The sequence below is a fragment of the Osmerus mordax genome, chromosome 2 (genome assembly GCF_038355195.1).
Source record: "Osmerus mordax isolate fOsmMor3 chromosome 2, fOsmMor3.pri, whole genome shotgun sequence".
In the NCBI taxonomy this organism is placed as follows: domain Eukaryota; kingdom Metazoa; phylum Chordata; class Actinopteri; order Osmeriformes; family Osmeridae; genus Osmerus; species Osmerus mordax.
In genome coordinates, this window is record NC_090051.1 from 367155 (window position 1) to 388315 (window position 21161).

General features: G+C 48.9%; 1 protein-coding gene across 3 annotated transcripts in view; it reads left to right on the top strand.

Moving 5' to 3' along the window:
• The first annotated feature begins 246 nt into the window (after nt 1-246).
• The window catches only part of galnt13 (UDP-N-acetyl-alpha-D-galactosamine:polypeptide N-acetylgalactosaminyltransferase 13), a 42132-nt gene continuing 21217 nt past the window's right edge, over nt 247-21161 (top strand). For all 3 annotated transcript variants that reach the window (XM_067254603.1, XM_067254612.1, XM_067254594.1), the window contains exons 1-5: nt 247-347; nt 6602-6921; nt 16995-17163; nt 19995-20161; nt 20464-20671. In XM_067254603.1, the coding sequence (XP_067110704.1) occupies nt 6780-6921; nt 16995-17163; nt 19995-20161; nt 20464-20671 (686 nt within the window). In that variant the 5' untranslated portion in view covers nt 247-347; nt 6602-6779. The remainder of the gene's footprint in view (nt 348-6601; nt 6922-16994; nt 17164-19994; nt 20162-20463; nt 20672-21161) is intronic.

Below are 21161 nucleotides of genomic sequence, written 5' to 3' on the forward strand. Positions count from 1 at the left end.
GAAGACACAGCACAACTCGATGACAATACGCGTCGGTGGTTGGTGTTGGGAAGACTGCATTCCGAAGAGGGACCGATTGCCCATCAATGAGAGTAAATAGGTGTCAGGCAAACTGGAAACATCACAGGGACGTGGAATTATGCGTCTCATTTAGCTACAGCTCCCCCCCATTGAATGAACCAGTACCTGGCTTGACTTTGCTTCGATGGGATACGTGTGCAGCGAAATCAATTTAGCTGCCATTTCTAATTGTGAATTAGGTTTCCTATTTGTTAGAAAATTCCTATTCAACACGTTGCTGACGAGCAAGACTTCGGCGGGCCATTTATTCACATCATCTTCTTACTGTAAGTACGGAGTCCTATTCGACTTAATTTCACCAGTTGTTTTCATGCTGACAGTAGTCCACGAAATAAGACACGGACTTAGACGCGTGCACGTGTTACTGCATGTTTCAATGTGAAACCTTGATGTTTTACATGGAAAAACAGTTCTTTTTATCAAAGGTTTTGGGATTTAGCCAGTATTTTGGAGCTGTGGTGGCACCTGCCTCTCTAATCTCTACAAATTAATCACACACCAGGTATTCTAATGATGAAACTCGTGAATATAGATAATGCTATGAAGGTATCTCACTACTCTTTGACCCACACCCTCCTCTACATCTACTGGTGTTACACAGGAAAAGCCCATTCTGTTGCATCCATTGAAATCAAGCTACTTGCGATTCTATAATCTATAGTTTTTCATTAAGTTCGGTCTTTTTCAAGTGTGTGTGTCTGCGTTTCTCTCCTTACTGATGAAATGCCTTTCCATCTATGGGAAGAAAGATATTCATCTCACCCCTACGATATAACCTTAACACCACCCTCACGATAGAAGTACACCTGTAGTGGTGGTGTTGCCTGTAGAGGAACACAGGGCAGTGATTAGCATAAGAGGATCAGTCCATGAGTGCATGATGGTTAGTGATGGTAATCACTCTCCCAACAGCAAAGGCCCTCTTTCCACAGAAGCTTTTATGCTGATTTCTTTATTTTGTTTAAAACCTTGGAGAAGTGCTGACTGTCATGTCATTGGTGTCAGGCCCAGTCTTTGAGGCCCCTGAGAGCTGGGATGGTGTGGATGTGGCCTCTGACAGCTGTGATGGTGTGGATGTGCTCTGAGCCCCTTGAGGCCCCTGAGATCTGTGATGGTGTGGATGTGTTCCGAGCCCCTTGAGGCCCCTGAGATCTGTGATGGTGTGGATGTGCTCTGAGCCCCTTGAGGCCCCTGAGAGCTGTGATGGTGTGGATGTGCTCTGAGCCCCTTCATGCTGACAGTAGTCCACGAAATAAGACACGGACTTAGACGCGTGCACGTGTTACTGCATGTTTCAATGTGAAACCTTGATGTTTTACATGGAAAAACAGTTCTTTTTATCAAAGGTTTTGGGATTTAGCCAGTATTTTGGAGCTGTGGTGGCACCTGCCTCTCTAATCTCTACAAATTAATCACACACCAGGTATTCTAATGATGAAACTCGTGAATATAGATAATGCTATGAAGGTATCTCACTACTCTTTGACCCACACCCTCCTCTACATCTACTGGTGTTACACAGGAAAAGCCCATTCTGTTGCATCCATTGAAATCAAGCTACTTGCGATTCTATAATCTATAGTTTTTCATTAAGTTCGGTCTTTTTCAAGTGTGTGTGTCTGCGTTTCTCTCCTTACTGATGAAATGCCTTTCCATCTATGGGAAGAAAGATATTCATCTCACCCCTACGATATAACCTTAACACCACCCTCACGATAGAAGTACACCTGTAGTGGTGGTGTTGCCTGTAGAGGAACACAGGGCAGTGATTAGCATAAGAGGATCAGTCCATGAGTGCATGATGGTTAGTGATGGTAATCACTCTCCCAACAGCAAAGGCCCTCTTTCCACAGAAGCTTTTATGCTGATTTCTTTATTTTGTTTAAAACCTTGGAGAAGTGCTGACTGTCATGTCATTGGTGTCAGGCCCAGTCTTTGAGGCCCCTGAGAGCTGGGATGGTGTGGATGTGGCCTCTGACAGCTGTGATGGTGTGGATGTGCTCTGAGCCCCTTGAGGCCCCTGAGATCTGTGATGGTGTGGATGTGTTCCGAGCCCCTTGAGGCCCCTGAGATCTGTGATGGTGTGGATGTGCTCTGAGCCCCTTGAGGCCCCTGAGAGCTGTGATGGTGTGGATGTGCTCTGAGCCCCTTGAGGCCCCTGAGAGCTGTGATGGTGTGGATGTGCTCTGAGCCCCTTGAGGCCCCTGAGAGCTGTGTGATGGTGTGAATGTGCTCTGAGCCCTTTGAAACAGGTAGGATCTACTTGTGCATCCTCTACCACTTTACATCGCCCCTCAAGACCACCACCTGCCTGGTAATTAAGATTGAAGCACCACTAGATCAGAAAATAGTGTAATGGGAAGTTATCCACCTGTTGAATCCAGACAAAGGTGGAACCCAGAGACAAAAGATGGTCACATTCACAATATGAGTTTATTATGCTTGCAAGCAGGAAGACTCTAACCACTACACTGAGTCTCTGAGGTACAACTGACTCCAACTCTCACTGGAGGATGTGTGTTGGCACAAACACACGGTTGGAACACAATGTGCAGGTCGAAGTATTTCTCCAAACATGGTCGGGGCAACCTTCAGTAGACTTGACATGTCACGATACACAAACATTGTTTTCCTCAATGCATTTCCAACTGTCAGGCCAGATCCTAACAACCTTTTACCCCTCAGGAGATGGACCTGGTATATTTTCACATTTGCTCAGGGATGAGAGCAAAGCTTAATACATTTCCACAACAATGTAGCACATTTCTTATTCAAAGCAAACCCATCAATAATATTGTTTTCACAGTAGCTTCGCACAGGGCTGGACTGGGACAAAAAAATGTCCCTGGCATTATGGCTCAGACCGGCCCACCACAATCGGTTGGACACCACCCACCAGTAATCATCCTTGCGGTCCCTGTAAATATGCAGACCTACTGTTCCATTCCCCAAAATCCCTACAAAACTGAGTAGTAAGTTCCATGGACCAGTGTACCAGTGCAAGTGGACCAGTGTACTCACTCTCTCTTGACTGGTGATCAAAGGTGGCAGTGAAGTAGGGCCCACACACATTATCCTCCTGCACCCGCCCTGCGAGTCCCTCCCTGTTAATCATGTAGCTACCATGCTTACCGCTTCAGTTACACTCTCCTGCTATCTGTCCCTCCCTGTTAATCATGTAGCTACCATGCTTACCGTTTCAGTTACACTCTCCTGCTCACTCCATGTTCTATATTCACCTGTTTTTGCAAAATGTCAGGTACTGTAGGCTTAGAAACTGAAGATACAGCACTAAATATGTCAGTTATTTTTGCACATGTTGAGGCACCAACTTCTAGACTTTTACTTTTTTTGGCCCGCAACTTCTCCGCACCCCCCTTGCCCTTGTGCTTTTGTTTTTCCATCCTAATCCACGGATTTTTGGCTCCGAGCCAATGCATCTGACACAAGAAACAGAGGGGGAGGTGTGGAGCCGGTTAAGAGATGTGATTGGGCCAGCCCAGTGTCAGTATGGAAAATGAACCAATGGGCTGCTGTCACTGCTTTATGGGCTGGTCGTTGGCCAATTTTAAGTTTATTACATTTTACATTTAGTCATTTAGCAGATGCTCTTATCCAGAGCGACTTACAGTAAGTACAGGGACATTCCCCCGAGGCAAGTAGGGTGAAGTGCCTTGCCCAAGGACACAACGTCATTTTCCTGGCGGGGAATCGAACCGGCAACCATCTGATTACTAGCCTGATTCCCTAGCCACCTGACTCCCTTTATAAAATAAATAAATAAATATATATATTTAAATTTATATATTTCATATCATATCGGCCTCAAATGCGTTGCTTCACCAGATTACCTGTCCATGCCTGGCTTCACATGCCAGATTACCAGTCCAGGCCTGGCTTCACATGCCAGATTACCAGTTCAGGCCTGGCTTCACATGCCAGATTACCAGTCCATGCCTGGCTTCACATGCCAGATTACCAGTCCAGGCCTGGCTTCACATGCCAGATTACCAGTTCAGGCCTGGCTTCACATGCCAGATTACCAGTCCATGCCTGGCTTCACATGCCAGATTACCAGTCCAGGCCTGGCTTCACATGCCAGATTACCAGTCCAGGCCTGGCTTCACATGCCAGATTACCAGTCCAGGCCTGGCTTCACATGCCAGATTACCAGTCCAGGCCTGGCTTCACATGCCAGATTGCCAGTTTAGGCCTGGCTTCACATGTATCTGTGAGGGTGAGACTCGTATGAAGCTCTGTAGAAATCAGAACAGCTGGAGGCTTGACTGGTGCCTTACACTCTAAACAGCCTGTTGATGACCTCAGTGTGAATCTAATTCAGCCTATCAGATTAGACATCACTGAGCACATAGTAACATAGTGGCCATGGCTTCAGACAAGTCTAGTAGCTTCGAATAGGAAACAATATGATAAAAACAGATTGATAATCAAATGGGGGGAAAAACACAGAAAACCATAAATGAATGTTTCCTAATATCCCGCTCCTTTCCAGAAAATGGACCAGTCATTAGCTGCTACAGTCTTGGTGGTGCCAGAAAACATGTTGTAGTGGTCAATATTAATATCTGGTGTCACAAGGGGAGAGACCATGTACAGTACCAGCACAGTGTTTAGCAGAGAGGAAATATTCCTCTGTGCAGATGGCTGATGACCTATGTCTGCTGTGAGGCACCAGGAGGCTAGGAGGCCTCCAGCAGGGTTGGTGGCATCTAACCCAAACATGGGCTGCGCTCACCAAGCAGATGGCAACAGACAAATGCTATCAAACACTCATACACACTCACAAACAACCCCCCCCCACACAAACACACACACTTTACTGGACCACTCACACACATTCACAGCAGATATTAGCTTGGAATTGAGGGTTGATTAAATGGAGTGAAGGGTTCCATGCTGGAGTTAGGGTTAGGAGTGCTCCTCTTTGAGTTCTGCCTAGGTCTGAGTGGGTTCTTTAGAGTGCTGTGAATCTCCTCTAGATGGTGTAATTCAGGCCTGTCCAGCCTTGCACCTGGAGATCCCTAACCCTAACCCTAGCCTGCTGAATGTTGTCACTCCAGCCCCAGTCATCCAGTTGTATTGGAATGAGGTGTGCTGGATGAGAGGGGATAGATAGCCTACAGGTCGTGCTGGATGAGAGGGGATAGAGAGCCTACAGGTCGTGCTGGATGAGAGGCAATAGAGAGCCTACAGGTCGTGCTGGATGAGAGGCGATAGAGAGCCTACAGGTCGTGCTGGATGAGAGGGGATAGAGAGCCTACAGGTCGTGCTGGATGAGAGGCGATCGAGAGCCTACAGGTCGTGCTGGATGAGAGGGGATAGAGAGCCTACAGGTCGTGCTGGATGAGAGGCGATCGAGAGCCTACAGGTCGTGCTGGATGAGAGAGAGAGAGAGAGAGAGAGAGAGAGAGAGAGAGAGAGAATTTTTAATGCCAGCTTTGCGCTGCAGGGGAACAACAAGGAAATGAGAGAGTCAGATCTTCCCTCCAGGGAGAGCTGGGGGATGCTCGTTGGCTGCCCGAGTTCTCAATAGTGCCCTTGGTGGTTCCATGACCAGCCACAGCAGGATTCAGTATTGCAGGTCTGCAAACAGAACAATGGATGTGTTTGAGTTTGTAAACCCCGTAACGGGTATATGGATCGGATAACAAAGCTAGTACCCTCTCAGCTGTGAGGAGAACATCAGTGAGCACGCTGGCACGCTGGTCACAGTTCAGTCTCTGTGCTGAGCGACAGCTGCCTGTCTGCCTGCTATTGAGATCATATCTTTACACTGTTCAAGGCAGACTAAATCAATGCGGTGTCAATTGCCTCTGTAAGACTCTCATTTCGTGCTGGGAAAGTCATAAGAGAGAATAAGAGAAGGCAAATCAGTGTGTCTTTTATGTGCAGCTTAGCGAGGAATTCAATTTCATTCCACTGAGAGTTATTTTCCCCACAAATTTTCTCTCTGGTGGAAATCTATCTGCCTGGCTGAGGCAGGCAGAGAGAAACGACAGCGCAGGAGATGATATCTAGACTGTCCAAAGGGACAATTAGCTTCCTCCTATTCTCCTATTCTCTCATTCCCATTTAAAGAATTGGAATGCATCTAATAACACCCGTAACTTGAATATAAGATGAAGAAATGTTGATTTGAATCACATCATGCCTCATTGGGATCTTTCTGGCTCCAATAAAAATATGCTCCTATAATAAGGACATACAATGAATGCATTTTTAATTGAATTGAATTTAGTCATTTAGCAGATGCTCTTATCCAGAGCGACTTACAGTAAGTACAGGGACATACACCCCCGAGGCAAGTAGGGTGAAGGGCCTTGCCCAAGGACACAATGTCATTTTTTAGCACGGCCAGGAATCAAACCAGCGACCTTCTGATTACTAGCCCAATTCTTTAACCGCTCAGCCACCTGACTCCCTTTTCATGGTATTGAAATGCTACAGTTTTATTTTTCTCTCATTGTCCTTCCCTCTCTCATCCCTCTCGTCTCTGCAGTGGGATGACTTGTCCGTGTGCCCCACCCTTGATCGTCCCCCTACCACCGCTCACCAGCTCCTGAGTTCCTGCCCGCCAGTCCAGGGGCCAGAGTGCTGATTGGTCCCTGAGAGAGTGAGGCTGTCCGGGGGCCAGAGTGCTGATTGGGCCCTGAGAGAGCGAGGCTGTCCGGGGGCTGATGAGGAGGTTTGTGTACTGCAAGGTGGTTCTGACCACCTCTCTGGTCTGGGTGCTGGTGGACGTGTTCCTGCTCCTCTACTTCAGCGAGTGTAACAAATGTGACGACAGGAAGGACCGCTCACTGCTGCCAGCTCTCAGAGGTGAGGAACCCCCCTCACACACGGGCCTGGGCCAGGGGGAATAAAACCCCCCCACACACGGGCCTGGGCCAGGGGGAAGAAACCCCCCCACACACGGGCCTGGGCCAGGGGGAATAAAACCCCCCCTACACACGGGCCTGGGCCAGGGGAATAAAACCCCCCCTCACACGGGCCTGGGCCAGGGGGAAGAAACCCCCCCCACACACGGGCCTGTGCCAGGGGGAAGAAACCCCCCCACACACGGGCCTGGGCCAGGGGGAATAAACCCCCCCACACACGGGCCTGGGCCAGGGGGAAGAAACCCCCCCACACACGGGCCTGGGCCAGGGGGAATAAACCCCCCCACACACGGGCCTGGGCCAGGGGGAAGAAACCCCCCCACACACGGGCCTGGGCCAGGGGGAATAAAACCCCCCCACACACGGGCCTGGGCCAGGGGGAAGAAACCCCCCCACACACGGGCCTGGGCCAGGGGGAATAAAACCCCCCCTACACACGGGCCTGGGCCAGGGGGAAGGAGGGAATGTGAATGAATATAAATGAATTGATGGATATCGATAAGTAGTAGTGAAATAGGACACAAATACACAAACTTCTACTCTGACCACCGCCATGTGATTTTGTATTTCCAAGAATATAATAATTTTAATCTCATTATTATCCCACATTACCCACCTTACAGTGCTGAGAAAGTTGTATAAACGTACAACAAACAATGTGCCAAAGTAAATGCCGGAATCAGCAAACTAGTGTTCCAACGTGTTGCATCTCTAGCTGAGTGGACTAAAAAAATGAAAGAGTGAGACGGAGAGAGGGAGAGAGAGCTTGAGACCCATGTGTCTGCTCCAGCAAGCTGTTCAGTAGTGAATGAGTGTCCGTGGTTAGCTGGATCCTTGCTTGAGCCTCAGTTACATGACTGTTCTCCTCTGGTTGTCTATTCCTCAGGACGGCCTCTCTAGTAATCAGGTTTACAAGAGGCTCTGTAAGCTGCTTGTAAGGTTAGAATGAGGCAGAAACCTGGAAGTCAAAACATTACTGAGGACCCTGTTCTGGTTCAGTGTAATTACCATCATGCCAAACAATTGCACACAATGTCTAATGATTTTTGATGGATTGAAATGGTGTAAGCTACCGGAGTACGTGAGGTCTAGGTTGAAGTAACTTTTAGACTCTTAAACATGATGGTATGAGCTTTTCATGGAATTAAATTGTCAAATGAGGACTAAGTAGCCATTCTGCTTAGAAAAGCAAGGCTTAGCTTCTGACGGTCTGTCACCAGTTCACTCATTCAGTGTTCTGCTTTCAGAAAGCTGGAATCAATCAACCACGTCTGGATTCTATAGTGGCATTTAAAAAAATGTTTTATTACCATGTTGACAAATTATTTCCTCATGCTTAATTTGGTCTCTGTTTTGAACATGTTTTGATTGCATAAGAGACACGAGACAATGTTGCAAAACTTTCCACAGTTATGGCTCTGTACTTGTTTTCTGAGTACTGCAGGATGTGTGCTACCTGTCTAATGTATGGCAGCCTTTAGAGTAGAAAGCATGTGGATTACAGTTGGCCTTTACATTCCAACATCTGAGTGCTTCTACAGGTCTCCTCACAACAGACCATCTGGCAGGGATCAATTAGTATTCCTCTCATTCCACAATCTAATTTGGACAAGTGGTTGAACGATTCGAGGTTGTCCATCCTCAAGTCAATAATGACCTTTTAAAAAACATTTGCCTGCGGTTACAGATTAATTCATGCATGCTGTTTGAAATAGCTATCCAGCAGAACGCCACATCTTTATGATCTATCCCCATAAAATCCCTGTGTTTATGATATCTCCTGTGACGTGTAGTCTTCATGTAAACATTCCTACATTTCCATGACGACCTCAGTGGATTAGAAAGGGGCCGCAGTAGAGACTACTTGTTGCTGTAGCCATGCCAGCAGGTGATGTAGTTCATGATTAGGTCACAACAGATTATTGTGACACAAATGATGTATGCAGCATTGACATGCTCTAACATGCTTCACAACTGTGGTTCCCTGTCCTGGTTGTGCATATCTTCTACTGAGCACATTCAGTGTCCCTCCTCTCAGATACCACTGGAATCTCTTCCTCTCCAAGCAGCAGAGGCTCCCGTATTGTTGAGGTCATGTGATCGCTTCCTTTGAGACAGTGTGATACCATCTCCTAAGTGGACGTCTTCTTGACCAATTTCTACTTTTGAAGTTGTCCTTGGATATTAAGCCCCGTCGGGTTGCCATAGTAATGAAGTCAGTTCAACAAATCAAAGGCTGTCCGTGTTGCCGGGGAGCAGTGCCACATGGCCTGTGTAGTTGTGCTATCGGACAGAACACGGTCGCAGGAGATGACGTTACTGTGGGGACCACGGAGCTGAGAATCTCACAGTTACACTTAAATGTGTAAGTTTGGTGTCTGACAGAACTCAGGGGAGGAGGAGAGGAGGAGGAGGGGGGAGGACAGTGTGGAGGGGGGAGGATAGAAGGGGAAAAGAAAAGGATGGGGTAAAGATAGGAGGAAGAGTAATTAAGGGAGAGGTGTGGCACAAAGGATAAGGAGAGAGGGGAGGTAGAGGAGGGTGTGTGGAGAGAGGGGAGGTAGAGGAGGGTGTGTGGAGAGAACTGTTTCTTTCAACCTCTCACACAATCGTCTCCTCCACACCTTCTGTAAAATTACATTTAGTATCAAAGTGGAGGGTGGATGGAGCAGTGGAAACATAATCTGTTAACTCAATGTGAGCTGCATGCCCATCTGTGGTCCTCCTCCCTGCTACAGCAACCTGGTGCTGAAGACACTCACCGTGTAGACCAGGCCGAGGAGGGCCCTCGGGAGTTGCCAGTCTAGGATGATGCTGCCGGTTAGAGGCTAAAAAGAATACTGCTTTGGAAGGACAGAAATTTACTGGGGAGATCTGCCTGCATAGTAACCAGACATTCACTGTCACACAATTCTGAAGTTAGGATGGATGGATCAAACTTTCTATCTTTCAGTCTCATGCATCATAGCCTTCTGAAGCTAAGATGGATGGATGAATGAATGGATTTAACGTTTTATCTACCTTTCAGTCTCTCACAATCAAACCGCAATATTCTATTTATCAAGCCCTTCTCCCATGAATCCATAATCAGGAATCATATAAGCCCCAAGGTCTAGCATATACACAGCCTACACTATCACTCCGCTTACGACGGGGGAGGGAGAGAACTTGTATTTTTTGTTCGACACTCAGATTTGAAGCAGCCAAACTTCTCTAGTTCATTACATGCGAGTGTGTGTGATTGTGAAAGTGAGTGTGTGAATGAGTGTGAGTGTGTAAGTGTGGTTGTAAGGGTGTGTGTGTAGGTGAGGAGTGTGTAGGTGAGTGTGTGTAGGTGAGTGTGTGTAGGTGAGGAGTGTGTAGGTGAGGAGTGTGTGTAAGTGAGTAGTGTGTGTAAGTGAGTGTGTGTAAGTGAGTGTGTGTAGGTGAGTGTGTGTAGGTGAGTGTGTGTAGGTGAGTGTGTGTAGGTGAGGAGTGTGTAGGTGAGGAGTGTGTATGTGAGTGTGTGTAGGTGAGGTGTGTGTAGGTGAGGAGTGTGTAGGTGAGTGTGTGTAGGTGAGTGTGTGTAGGTGAGGGGTGTGTAGGTGAGTGTGTGTGTGTAGGTGAGTGTGTGTAGGTGAGTGTGTGTAAGTGAGGAGTGTGTAGGTGAGGAGTGTGTAGGTGAGGAGTGTGTAGGTGAGGAGTGTGTAGGTGAGTGTGTGTAGGTGAGGAGTGTGTAGGTGAGTGTGTAGGTGAGGAGTGTGTAGGTGAGTGTGTGTAGGTGAGGAGTGTGTAGGTGAGGAGTGTGTAGGTGAGTGTGTGTAGGTGAGTGTGTGTAGGTGAGTGTGTGTAGGTGAGTGTGTGTAGGTGAGTGTGTGTAGGTGAGGAGTGTGTAGGTGAGTGTGTGTAGGTGAGTGTGTGTAGGTGAGGAGTGTGTAGTTGAGTGTGTGTAGGTGAGGAGTGTGTAGGTGAGTGTGTGTAGGTGAGTGTGTAGGTGAGTGTGTGTAGGTGAGTGTGTGTAGGTGAGGAGTGTGTAGGTGAGTGTGTGTAGGTGAGTGTGTAGGTGAGGAGTGTGTAGGTGAGTGTGTGTAGGTGAGGAGTGTGTGTAGGTGAGTGTGTGTAGGTGAGTGTGTAGGTGAGGAGTGTGTAGGTGAGTGTGTGTAGGTGAGGAGTGTGTGTAGGTGAGTGTGTGTAGGTGAGTGTGTAGGTGAGGAGTGTGTAGGTGAGTGTGTGTAGGTGAGGAGTGTGTAGGTGAGTGTGTGTAGGTGAGGAGTGTGTGTAGGTGAGTGTGTGTAGGTGAGTGTGTGTAGGTGAGTGTGTGTAGGTGAGTGTGTGTAGGTGAGTGTGTCTAGGTGAGTGTGTGTAGGTGAGTGTGTGTAGGTGAGTGTGTAGGTGAGTGTGTGTAGGTGAGTGTGTAGGTGAGTGTGTGTAGGTGAGTGTGTGTAGGTGAGGAGTGTGTGTAGGTGAGTGTGTCTAGGTGAGTGTGTGTAGGTGAGTGTGTGTAGGTGAGGAGTGTGTGTAGGTGAGTGTGTCTAGGTGAGTGTGTAGGTGAGTGTGTGTAGGTGAGTGTGTGTAGGTGAGGAGTGTGTGTAGGTGAGTGTGTCTAGGTGAGTGTGTGTAGGTGAGTGTGTCTAGGTGAGTGTGTCTAGGTGAGGAGTGTGTGTAGGTGAGTGTGTGTAGGTGAGTGTGTGTAGGTGAGGAGTGTGTGTAGGTGAGTGTGTGTAGGTGAGTGTGTCTAGGTGAGTGTGTCTAGGTGAGGAGTGTGTGTAGGTGAGTGTGTGTAGGTGAGTGTGTGTAGGTGAGGAGTGTGTGTAGGTGAGTGTGTCTAGGTGAGTGTGTGTAGGTGAGGAGTGTGTAGGTGAGTGTGTGTAGGTGAGGAGTGTGTGTAGGTGAGTGTGTGTAGGTGAGGAGTGTGTGTAGGTGAGTGTGTCTAGGTGAGTGTGTGTAGGTGAGTGTGTAGGTGAGTGTGTGTAGGTGAGTGTGTGTAGGTGAGTGTGTAGGTGAGTGTGTGTAGGTGAGTGTGTGTAGGTGAGTGTGTGTAGGTGAGTGTGTGTAGGTGAGTGTGTGTAGGTGAGTGTGTGTAGGTGAGTGTGTGTAGGTGAGTGTGTGTAGGTGAGTGTGTGTAGGTGAGTGTGTGTAGGTGAGTGTGTGTAGGTGAGTGTGTGTAGGTGAGTGTGTGTAGGTGAGTGTGTGTAGGTGAGTGTGTGTAGGTGAGTGTGTGTAGGTGAGTGTGTGTAGGTGAGTGTGTGTAGGTGAGGGGTGTGTGTAGGTGAGTGTGTGTAGGTGAGTGTGTGTAGGTGAGTGTGTGTAGGTGAGTGTGTGTAGGTGAGTGTGTGTAGGTGAGTGTGTGTAGGTGAGTGTGTGTAGGTGAGTGTGTGTAGGTGAGTGTGTGTAGGTGAGTGTGTGTAGGTGAGTGTGTGTAGGTGAGTGTGTGTAGGTGAGTGTGTGTAGGTGAGTGTGTGTAGGTGAGTGTGTGTAGGTGAGTGTGTAGGTGAGTGTGTGTAGGTGAGTGTGTGTAGGTGAGTGTGTGTAGGTGAGTGTGTGTAGGTGAGTGTGTGTAGGTGAGTGTGTGTAGGTGAGTGTGTGTAGGTGAGTGTGTGTAGGTGAGTGTGTGTAGGTGAGTGTGTGTAGGTGAGTGTGTGTAGGTGAGTGTGTGTAGGTGAGTGTGTGTAGGTGAGGAGTGTGGCTGAAGTGTCATCTCCAGGGGGGGCAGTAGCGTTCAGTGGGACCAGGGAATTGGACAGGATGCCCTGGCAGTGAGGGAGTTTTCTTGGGAGATGATGGTCATCATGTATAATAAATGCTGCTCATGTGAGGGTCAGGGAGAGTGTGCGTGGCTGAGCTGTTCCAGGGCTGACATCCTGGGCTGCTTCTACAGAGGCTTAGGGGGTGTGGTGGTAGGTGGCATCTTAAACCGTTCACTTTCTGTGTTTTACCCAAGAAAACAAAGCGGAAGGCTGGATAGTTGAAACAGAATCTTCAACTCTTCCTTTTTGCAGCAACACTAGGGGGTGGGGGGGGGGGAGTAAAAAGAAAACTCTTTGTTCTATCATTCACATGACTGGGACTGTATATGACTCCTGTTTTGGCGTCAAGGGAACATTCCAGCAAGTCTTTGTTTGGACTCGATGCCATCTGTCCTTTAGTTCCCCTGTTAAAAATTAAGATCCATATATGTTTATTGTATGCACCTTCCTGCCTATGGAACGCCGAGTTAGTCACAATTAAATAAATAAATAGATCGGTAAATAAATAGATAAATACATAAATGAATAAATAAATATGTCTATGAAATAAACCCTGAAATTAAAAAAGGCAATATATAAATATCGTCGTCGTTGTCATCTGCCGCTTGTCCGGGGGTCGGGTCGCGGGGGCAGCAATTTAAGCAGGGAGGCCCAGACTTCCCTCTCCCCGGCCACTTCCACCAGCTCTTCCTGGGGGACCCCGAAGCGTTCCCAGGCCAGCCAAGAGACATGATACCACCAGTGTGGTATCATGCCATTGTCACGGTCCTCCCAATCACACCCCTCCAGGTCTCACTGTCGTTGCCCACATGAGCATTGAAGTCCCCCAGGAGGACAAGGGCATCTCCGGGAGGAGCGCTTTCCAGCACCCCCCCATAGACTCCAAAAAGGGTGGGTACTCTGCGCTGCCGTTTGGTGCGTAAGCACAAACAACAGTGAGGACCCGTCCCACCACCCGAAGGCAGAGGGAGGCTACCCTCTCGTCCACCGGGGTGAACCCCAACATACAGGCGCCGAACCAAGGGGACACAAGTATTCCCACCCCAGCTCGACGCCTCTCACCAAGGGCAACTCCAGAGTGGAAGAGAGTCCAGCCCCTCTCAAGGAGACTGGTTCCGGAGCCGATGCTATGCGTCGAGGCGAGGCCGACTATATCTAGCCGGAACCTCTCTACCTCGCACACCAACTCAGGCTCCTTTCCCGCCAGCGAGGTGACGTTCCATGTCCCTAAAGCTAGCTTCTGCAGCCGAGGATCGGACAGCCAAGGCCCCCGCCTTCGGCCGCTGGCCGTCTCACACTGCACCCGACCCCCATGACCCCTCCTGCGGATGGTGAGCCCACTGGAAGTGGGTCCCACGTTGCTTCTTCGGGCTGAGCCCGGCCGGGCCCCATGGGAAAAGGCCCGGCCACCAGGCGCTCGCTATCGGGCCCCCCCCGGGCCTGGCTCCAGGGGGGGGCCCCGGTGACCCGCTTCCGGGCAGGGGCAACTGGGATCCATTGTTGTGTTTCTTCATGGTAGGTTTTTTGAGCCACGCTTTGTCTGGTCCTTCGCCTGGAACCTGTTTGCCCTGGGTGACCCTACCAGGGGCATAAAGCCCCCGACAACATAGCTTCCAGGATCATTAGGACACGCAAACCCCTCCACCGCGGTAAGGTGGTGACTCAGGGAGGTGGTGACTCAGGGAGGTGGTGACTCAGGGAGGTGGTGACTCAGGGAGGTGGTGACTCAGGGAGGTGGTGACTCAGGGAGGTGGTGACTCAGGGAGGTGGTGACTCAGGGAGGTTGTGACTCAAGGAGGTGGTGACTCAGGGAGGTGGTGACTCAGGGAGTCTCACATATATAAATATAGCATCATATAATTATATATGTGAATCCATTTACCTACATCAATACATAAATACATTTTATTTATTTCAAAATGACGTTTTTGAAAAAAACAACATTTATTTATTTCATGGGACTTTTATTTCCTAACGCCACATATATTTCCGAGCACCACATTTATTTCTGTGCTTTATTTATTTCCAGTCTCACAGGCAAACAAGAGGATCGTGGTTATCTTCAGACCAATGCAGCTGCACAAAATCGAAGGCACTGCAGATAGGGACACCTAGATTCGGTAGATGATGTAAGACATTAGTCGTGTCAGAGATCGCATGCTGGCCTTATAGATAAAATCGATCAGCATATTATTTTGGCACACATTGTAGATTTTGTAGAGGTACTTGGGCAGATAAGTGCTCTACAGAACATAGATATTGAAGTCTTAAATAGTTTGAGACTTATCGAGCACTGTTCGTGTGCAAGATGTACAGGTAGTGGGGGGTGATTAGTGCCAGGTAGGTATGCCAACTTTCTCAACCCTAAATGAGGGACACTTTCTTCCAGGTGCGCACACGCACATGCGCGCGCACCAACAGTGGAATAAGTGGAATTAGAATTAAAATAAACTATGCAATTAAATATAAAATAAAATATAAGTTGCAGTAATTTACAATATAAAAATACACAAAATACAAATATTACAAAAAATACAAATGGTACAAGATTGTGTAGTGCAGTGCAAAATGCTGTGTGTTTTAAGGACATTGAGTCATGAAGTCAGTGTGAACCCTTGGCCTTGTTGAAGAGGCCAACAGCGGAAGGGAAGAAACTGTGTTTGTGGCGTGTGGTATTGGTCCTGATGGACCGCAGCCTTCTGCCGGAGGGGAGTGACTGAAACAGGGAGTGTCCAGGGTGGGAGGAGTCGGCCACAATCTTCCTCGCTCGCCTCAGGGTCCTCGAGGTGTGCAGGTCCTCGAGGGTAGGCAGATTGCAGCCAATCACTTTCTCAGCAGTGCGGATGATATGCTGCAGCCTCATCCTTGGCAGTGGCAGCAGTGTACCAGATGGTGATGGAGGAGGTGAGGATGGACTCAATGATGGCTGTGTAGAAGTGCACCATCATTGTCTTTGGCAGGTTGAATTTCTTCAGCTGCCGTAGAAAGTACATCCTCTGTTGTGCTTTCTTGGTGAGGGAGCTGATGTTCAGTTCCCACTTGAGGTCCTGGGAGAGGATAGTGCCCAGGAAGCGGAAGGACTCCACAGTGTTGACAGGGGAGTCACACAGGGTGATGGGGGTGAGTGGGGCTGTATTCTTCCTGAAGTCCACAACCATCTCCACTGTCTTAAGAGCATTGAGCTCTAGGTTGTTCTGGCTGCACCAGGTCACCAGGTTGGCCGCTTCCCACCTATAATCAGACTCGTCTCCACCAGAGATGAGCCCAATGAGGGTGGTGTTGTCCGCAAAGTTCAGGAGTTTGACGGACGGATGACTGGAGGTGCAGCTGTTGGTGTACAGGGAGAAGAGCAGAGGAGAAAGGACACAGCCCTGGGGTGATCCAGTGCTGATGGACCGGGAGTCAGAGACTTGTGTTCCCAGCTTAACGCACTGCTTCCTGTCAGACAGGAAGTCTGTGATCCACCTGCAGGTGGAATCGGGCACGTTCAGCTGGGAGAGCTTGTCCTGAAGCAGGGCGGGGATGATGGTATTGAAGGCAGAGCTGAAGTCCACAAACAGGATCCTGGCATAGGATGCTGGGGAGTCCAGGTGCTGTAGGGTGAAGTGGAGGGCCATGTTAACTGCATCGTCCACAGACCTGTTGGCTCTGTAGGCAAACTGCAGGGGGTCCAGTAGAGGCTCTGTGATGGATTTAAGGCGTGCCAGCACCAGGCGCTCGAAATACTTCATTACCACAGAGGTCAGGGCGATGGGTCTGTAGTCATTATGTCCTGTTTGCCTGTAAACCAGGGTTTGTCGTTGTTGTAGCTCACCCTGGTGCGTGTTGGTATACAGCAGTCCTCACAGAAGCTGATGTATGATGTCACAGCCTCTGTGAGCTATACAACACAATATGGTGATGAACACATGAGGGTCCATGGACAGTGGGAACCTGTGATGGACAGTGCCCCTCAGTGTCCTGCTGTCAGGCCCTGGGGTCTGCCTCTGTGTCCAGCGCCTGGAGACGTGCGAGGAATGTACTGGAACATCTTGCTCTTTCAAACTCTTTTTGTCTTCTATGTTCTCTACTCACAATAGAGCATGATTCACCCATCTTGAGTTTTTGTTGAGTTTCTTGGCTTTCCGTGAGACCTTGATGAATAGATACAATACCATTTTATTTTTACCCTGCTGAAGTTTCTGTGTGTGTGTGACCTTCACCGCTCAGGTAGCAGGAAACACAACAGAGGAATACACGCCGTACTGTAGCTGTATGTGAGAAGTTTCTCTGTGTCGTGTCGTTCCAGCTGTCATATCACGAGGCCATGAAGGCCCCGGGGAGATGGGCAAAGCCGTGGTCATCTCCAAGGACGACCAGGAGAAAATGAAAGAGCTCTTCAAGGTCAACCAGTTTAACCTGATGGCCAGTGACATGATCGCCCTGAACAGGACCTTGCCGGACGTGCGTCTGGATGGGTGAGTGGATATTTTCTGGTCCCCAGGTCCACACACAGACACCCCACCAGACATACCAGGTCCACACACAGACACACCACCAGACACACCAGGTCCACACACAGACACCCCACCAGACATACCAGGTCCACACACAGACACACCACCAGACATACCAGGTCCACACAGAGACACCCCACCACACATACCAGGTCCACACACAGACACACCACCAGACATACCAGGTCCACACACAGACACCCCACCAGACATACCAGGTCCACACACAGACACACCACCAGACATACCAGGTCCACACAGAGACACCCCACCACACATACCAGGTCCACACACAGACACCCCACCAGACACACCAGGTCCACACAGAGACACCCCACCAGACACACCAGGTCCACACACACACACCACCACACATACCAGGTCCACACACAGACACACCACCAGACACACCAGGTCCACACACAGACACACCACCACACATACCAGGTCCACACACAGACACACCACCAGACACACCAGGTCCACACACAGACACACCACCACACATACCAGGTCCACACACCACCTCTGACCCCCATGTGGTGTAGCTGTCTGCCGCCCTGGTCTGGGTGCCTCCACACCAGACACCCCACAAGACTTGTGTGTCTGGTGTCTGAGTTTGTAGTCCTCTAGCTAGTCTGAGTTTGTAGTCCTGTTTGAGGATTCCAGAGAGCAGCTCTGATGGCCAGAGGTTTCCATGGAAGCAAGGCTGTGTGTGTTTGTCTGGAGGAAACCCAACACAAACACAAACAATGATTTGAAAGAGATTTACTGCTAAATAACTTGGATCTGAAAAGAACTTCTTGAGATGTACTTAAACCACAATTTTGAGCAATGTGTAGCGGGGTTTGCTCGTTTAAGATTAGCAATACTTAATTTATAATAAAGTATGTAGTTCTTGGGGGCACCACCTCTTATTTGTTAAAGGGACAGAGGAAACCTTATTGAATAATAGCTTTCGTAATAATCAGTCTAATCTTAAGTAGTGGATGCTATGAAAGTAGGGTTTTATACTCCAAAGAGCAGGGGGGGTCCCCGTGAAGGTGACCTCTTTCATTGGTCAGTTACTTCCCACCTGGGCGTCGTCCTGAGATCTGCCCAGGTGTGAAGTGGCACTTAGCTTTGACTTCAACTGTCCATGGAATGCTTAAACTTCAGAATATAACAATACAACATTTACATTTTAGTCATTTAGCAGACGCTCTTATCCAGAGCGACTTACAGTAAGTACAGGGACATTCTCCCCGAGGCAAGTAGGGTGAAGTGCCTTTCCCAAGGACACAACGTCATTTGGCACAGCCGGGAATCGAACTGGCAACCTTCAGATTACTAGCCCGCTTCCCTAACCGCTCAGCCACCTGACTCCCACATTCATAAATTGTTTTGTTAGTATGGTACAATCATCAAGTTATAATCAAAAAAAAAAAAAAGCACACACTATAACACATCAACTACTGTCATTGAAATAGTGTCCATGAGCCATGTAGTCCTTGAGAATATGTTTGTAAATCCACATAAGAAAGTTCTTCCTTATAAATCCTTTGTCTGATACTGAGGCCATGTGGCCTCTGTTTCTGACCCCATGCTGGGCCAGAAGCTTTGAAGCTTCTGCTCTGAGAGATAAGGACAAAGGGGGAAGACCCTTTCCTTGTCGGGGTAGGAGAAGGTGTGATGGTACCGTGCTTTGTCTGTTGACTGTGCTACAAATTTGATAAGATCTAACCAATCATCTGAAAAGGCTCCTTCACACTCAGACCAACAGTCCTCTAGGCTCTTGCCATGACCAGAACCGTCTAACGTTAAAGAGCTGTGGATGTTGAGACTCTGGGACACCTCTTGTGTATCCTCAACCCATGGTGGGGGTGGAGGTGCTGGTTTACGGTCTCACAACATCCACTTCAGCTGGACAATGAAAAGCCTGAGGGCAGTTTGTGTGACATACGAGCCCTCGTATCCTGTGGAGGCTCTGTTAACACTCTGTTAGTAGACTGGTTAACTGTAGTTTGTATTGAGGAGTCATTTTACATAACCCTCACACACCCTCACACACCTTCACACACCCTCATACACCCTCACATACTGTGGCCAGCCAGCTTGTTATATAAGAGGAACAAGACTTAGAGACAACCCCTGACCCCTGTGCTGTTAGGCAGAGTGGGGGTCCGGCTAACGGTTCAGTCCTGCCCATTCCCCCGCCGCCCCAACTCCACCCTGCCCCAACTCCACCCTGCAGTAACCTTCCCCCCTGCCCCAACTCCACCCTGCAGTAACCTTCCCTGCCTGCCTCACCTCCTCCCTTCGATTCTCCTGCTCCAACACCAGGCGTGCAGCTCATCCTTTATTTAGCATTACACTTGATGGCTAAAGGCCTGGGTTCCTTAGTTACCAGCTCTTGGAGAAGGGGGTGGGGGGGACTAGCAAAGACGTCCCACTGTGCAGAGGAAGTGCAGTTTATTTCCTTGAAGTTTATTTCTAGGAGTGTGCAAGTCGGTGTGATGCTGTCATAACTCCACCAGCACGGCACAGCTGTAGTGCACCATCACTGCTTCTACTGCTCTATTTCACTCTACTGTTCTCTTCTGTATTTACTGTAATCTCCTTTGACTTGTCTCTGCTCTACCCTACTCTAATATACTGTACTCTGCTCTACATTGACTCTACTCTGCTCTACTGTTCTCTACATTAACTCTACTCTGCTCTACATTGACTCTACTTTGCTCTACTGTTCTCTACATTGACTACTCTGCTCTACTGTGCTCTACCTTGACTCTACCCTGCTGTACTCTACTCAGCTGCAAGGCGAAGGTGTACCCTGATGACCTCCCCACAACCAGCATCGTCATAGTGTTCCACAACGAGGCGTGGAGCACCCTCCTGCGTACCGTGCACAGCGCCATCAGCCGCTCGCCACGCCGCCTGCTGCTGGAGATCCTGCTGGTGGACGACGCCAGCGAGAGAGGTGGGGGGGAGAGGGGCGGGCAGGGGGGGTTGGGGCGCTGGGGGGGTTAGATTTACTGTAATCTAAGGGCTGAATAAACGCAGTATGCATGCAGTATACACACTATTGCATTTGTGATGACTGAAGGCACTGTTTAATCAGTACCAACAGAGGGAATAAGTGTATATGCTGGGTCTAGCTGAGTGCTCAGATGCCCCTCTGGGGAATCAGCAAAGCAGAGCCCAGCTTGAATCTCTACTGAACTTCCTGCCTGCCTGTGCATCCATACTGAGCTAGAATGATGTCACCTTTTCCCTTCCCAGACTTCCTGAAGCAGAAGCTGGAGGACTACGTGGGCTCCCTGGAGGTGCCCACGCGGGTCCTGAGGATGGGGCAGCGCTCGGGGCTGATCAGGGCGCGGCTCCGCGGGGCGGCGGCCACGCGCGGACAGGTCATCACCTTCCTGGACGCCCACTGTGAGTGCACCACCGGCTGGCTGGAGCCCCTGCTGGCCAGGATCAAGGAGGAGAGGTAGGCTCACTGCTCTCGTTACTTTCAATTACATTCAATTATATTCAGTTCCATTTCACCCCTTTCATTTACGTTCACTTCAATTCATTTAAATTAAAATCTATTCCATTCTGTTAAATGATCCTGAAGGAGAATCAAGTGTGCTACAGGTAACATCAGAGGTACTATACACAATATAGAATGTACACAACAGCAGCAATGAAAAATCAAAACAAATAAAGCAACTGACTGCTTTGGTATATAACGGACTATTTTTTGTGAAAGGGTGCTATTGTAGATTTTAGATAAATGCCTCCCCCATCTCTCTCTCTCTCCATCTCTCGTTTATCGGAGGTCAGACACTCATCCGTTTTGCCTCAGGTGCCAGGCAGAAATTAGTATTGTGTTACAGAGAATATGATATCACAGAGCCATTACACCTTTATGATCCTGCTCCTGTATTGATGTGTACAACCCTAACCCTATGTTCAGGAGAAGAGGAGCTCACATT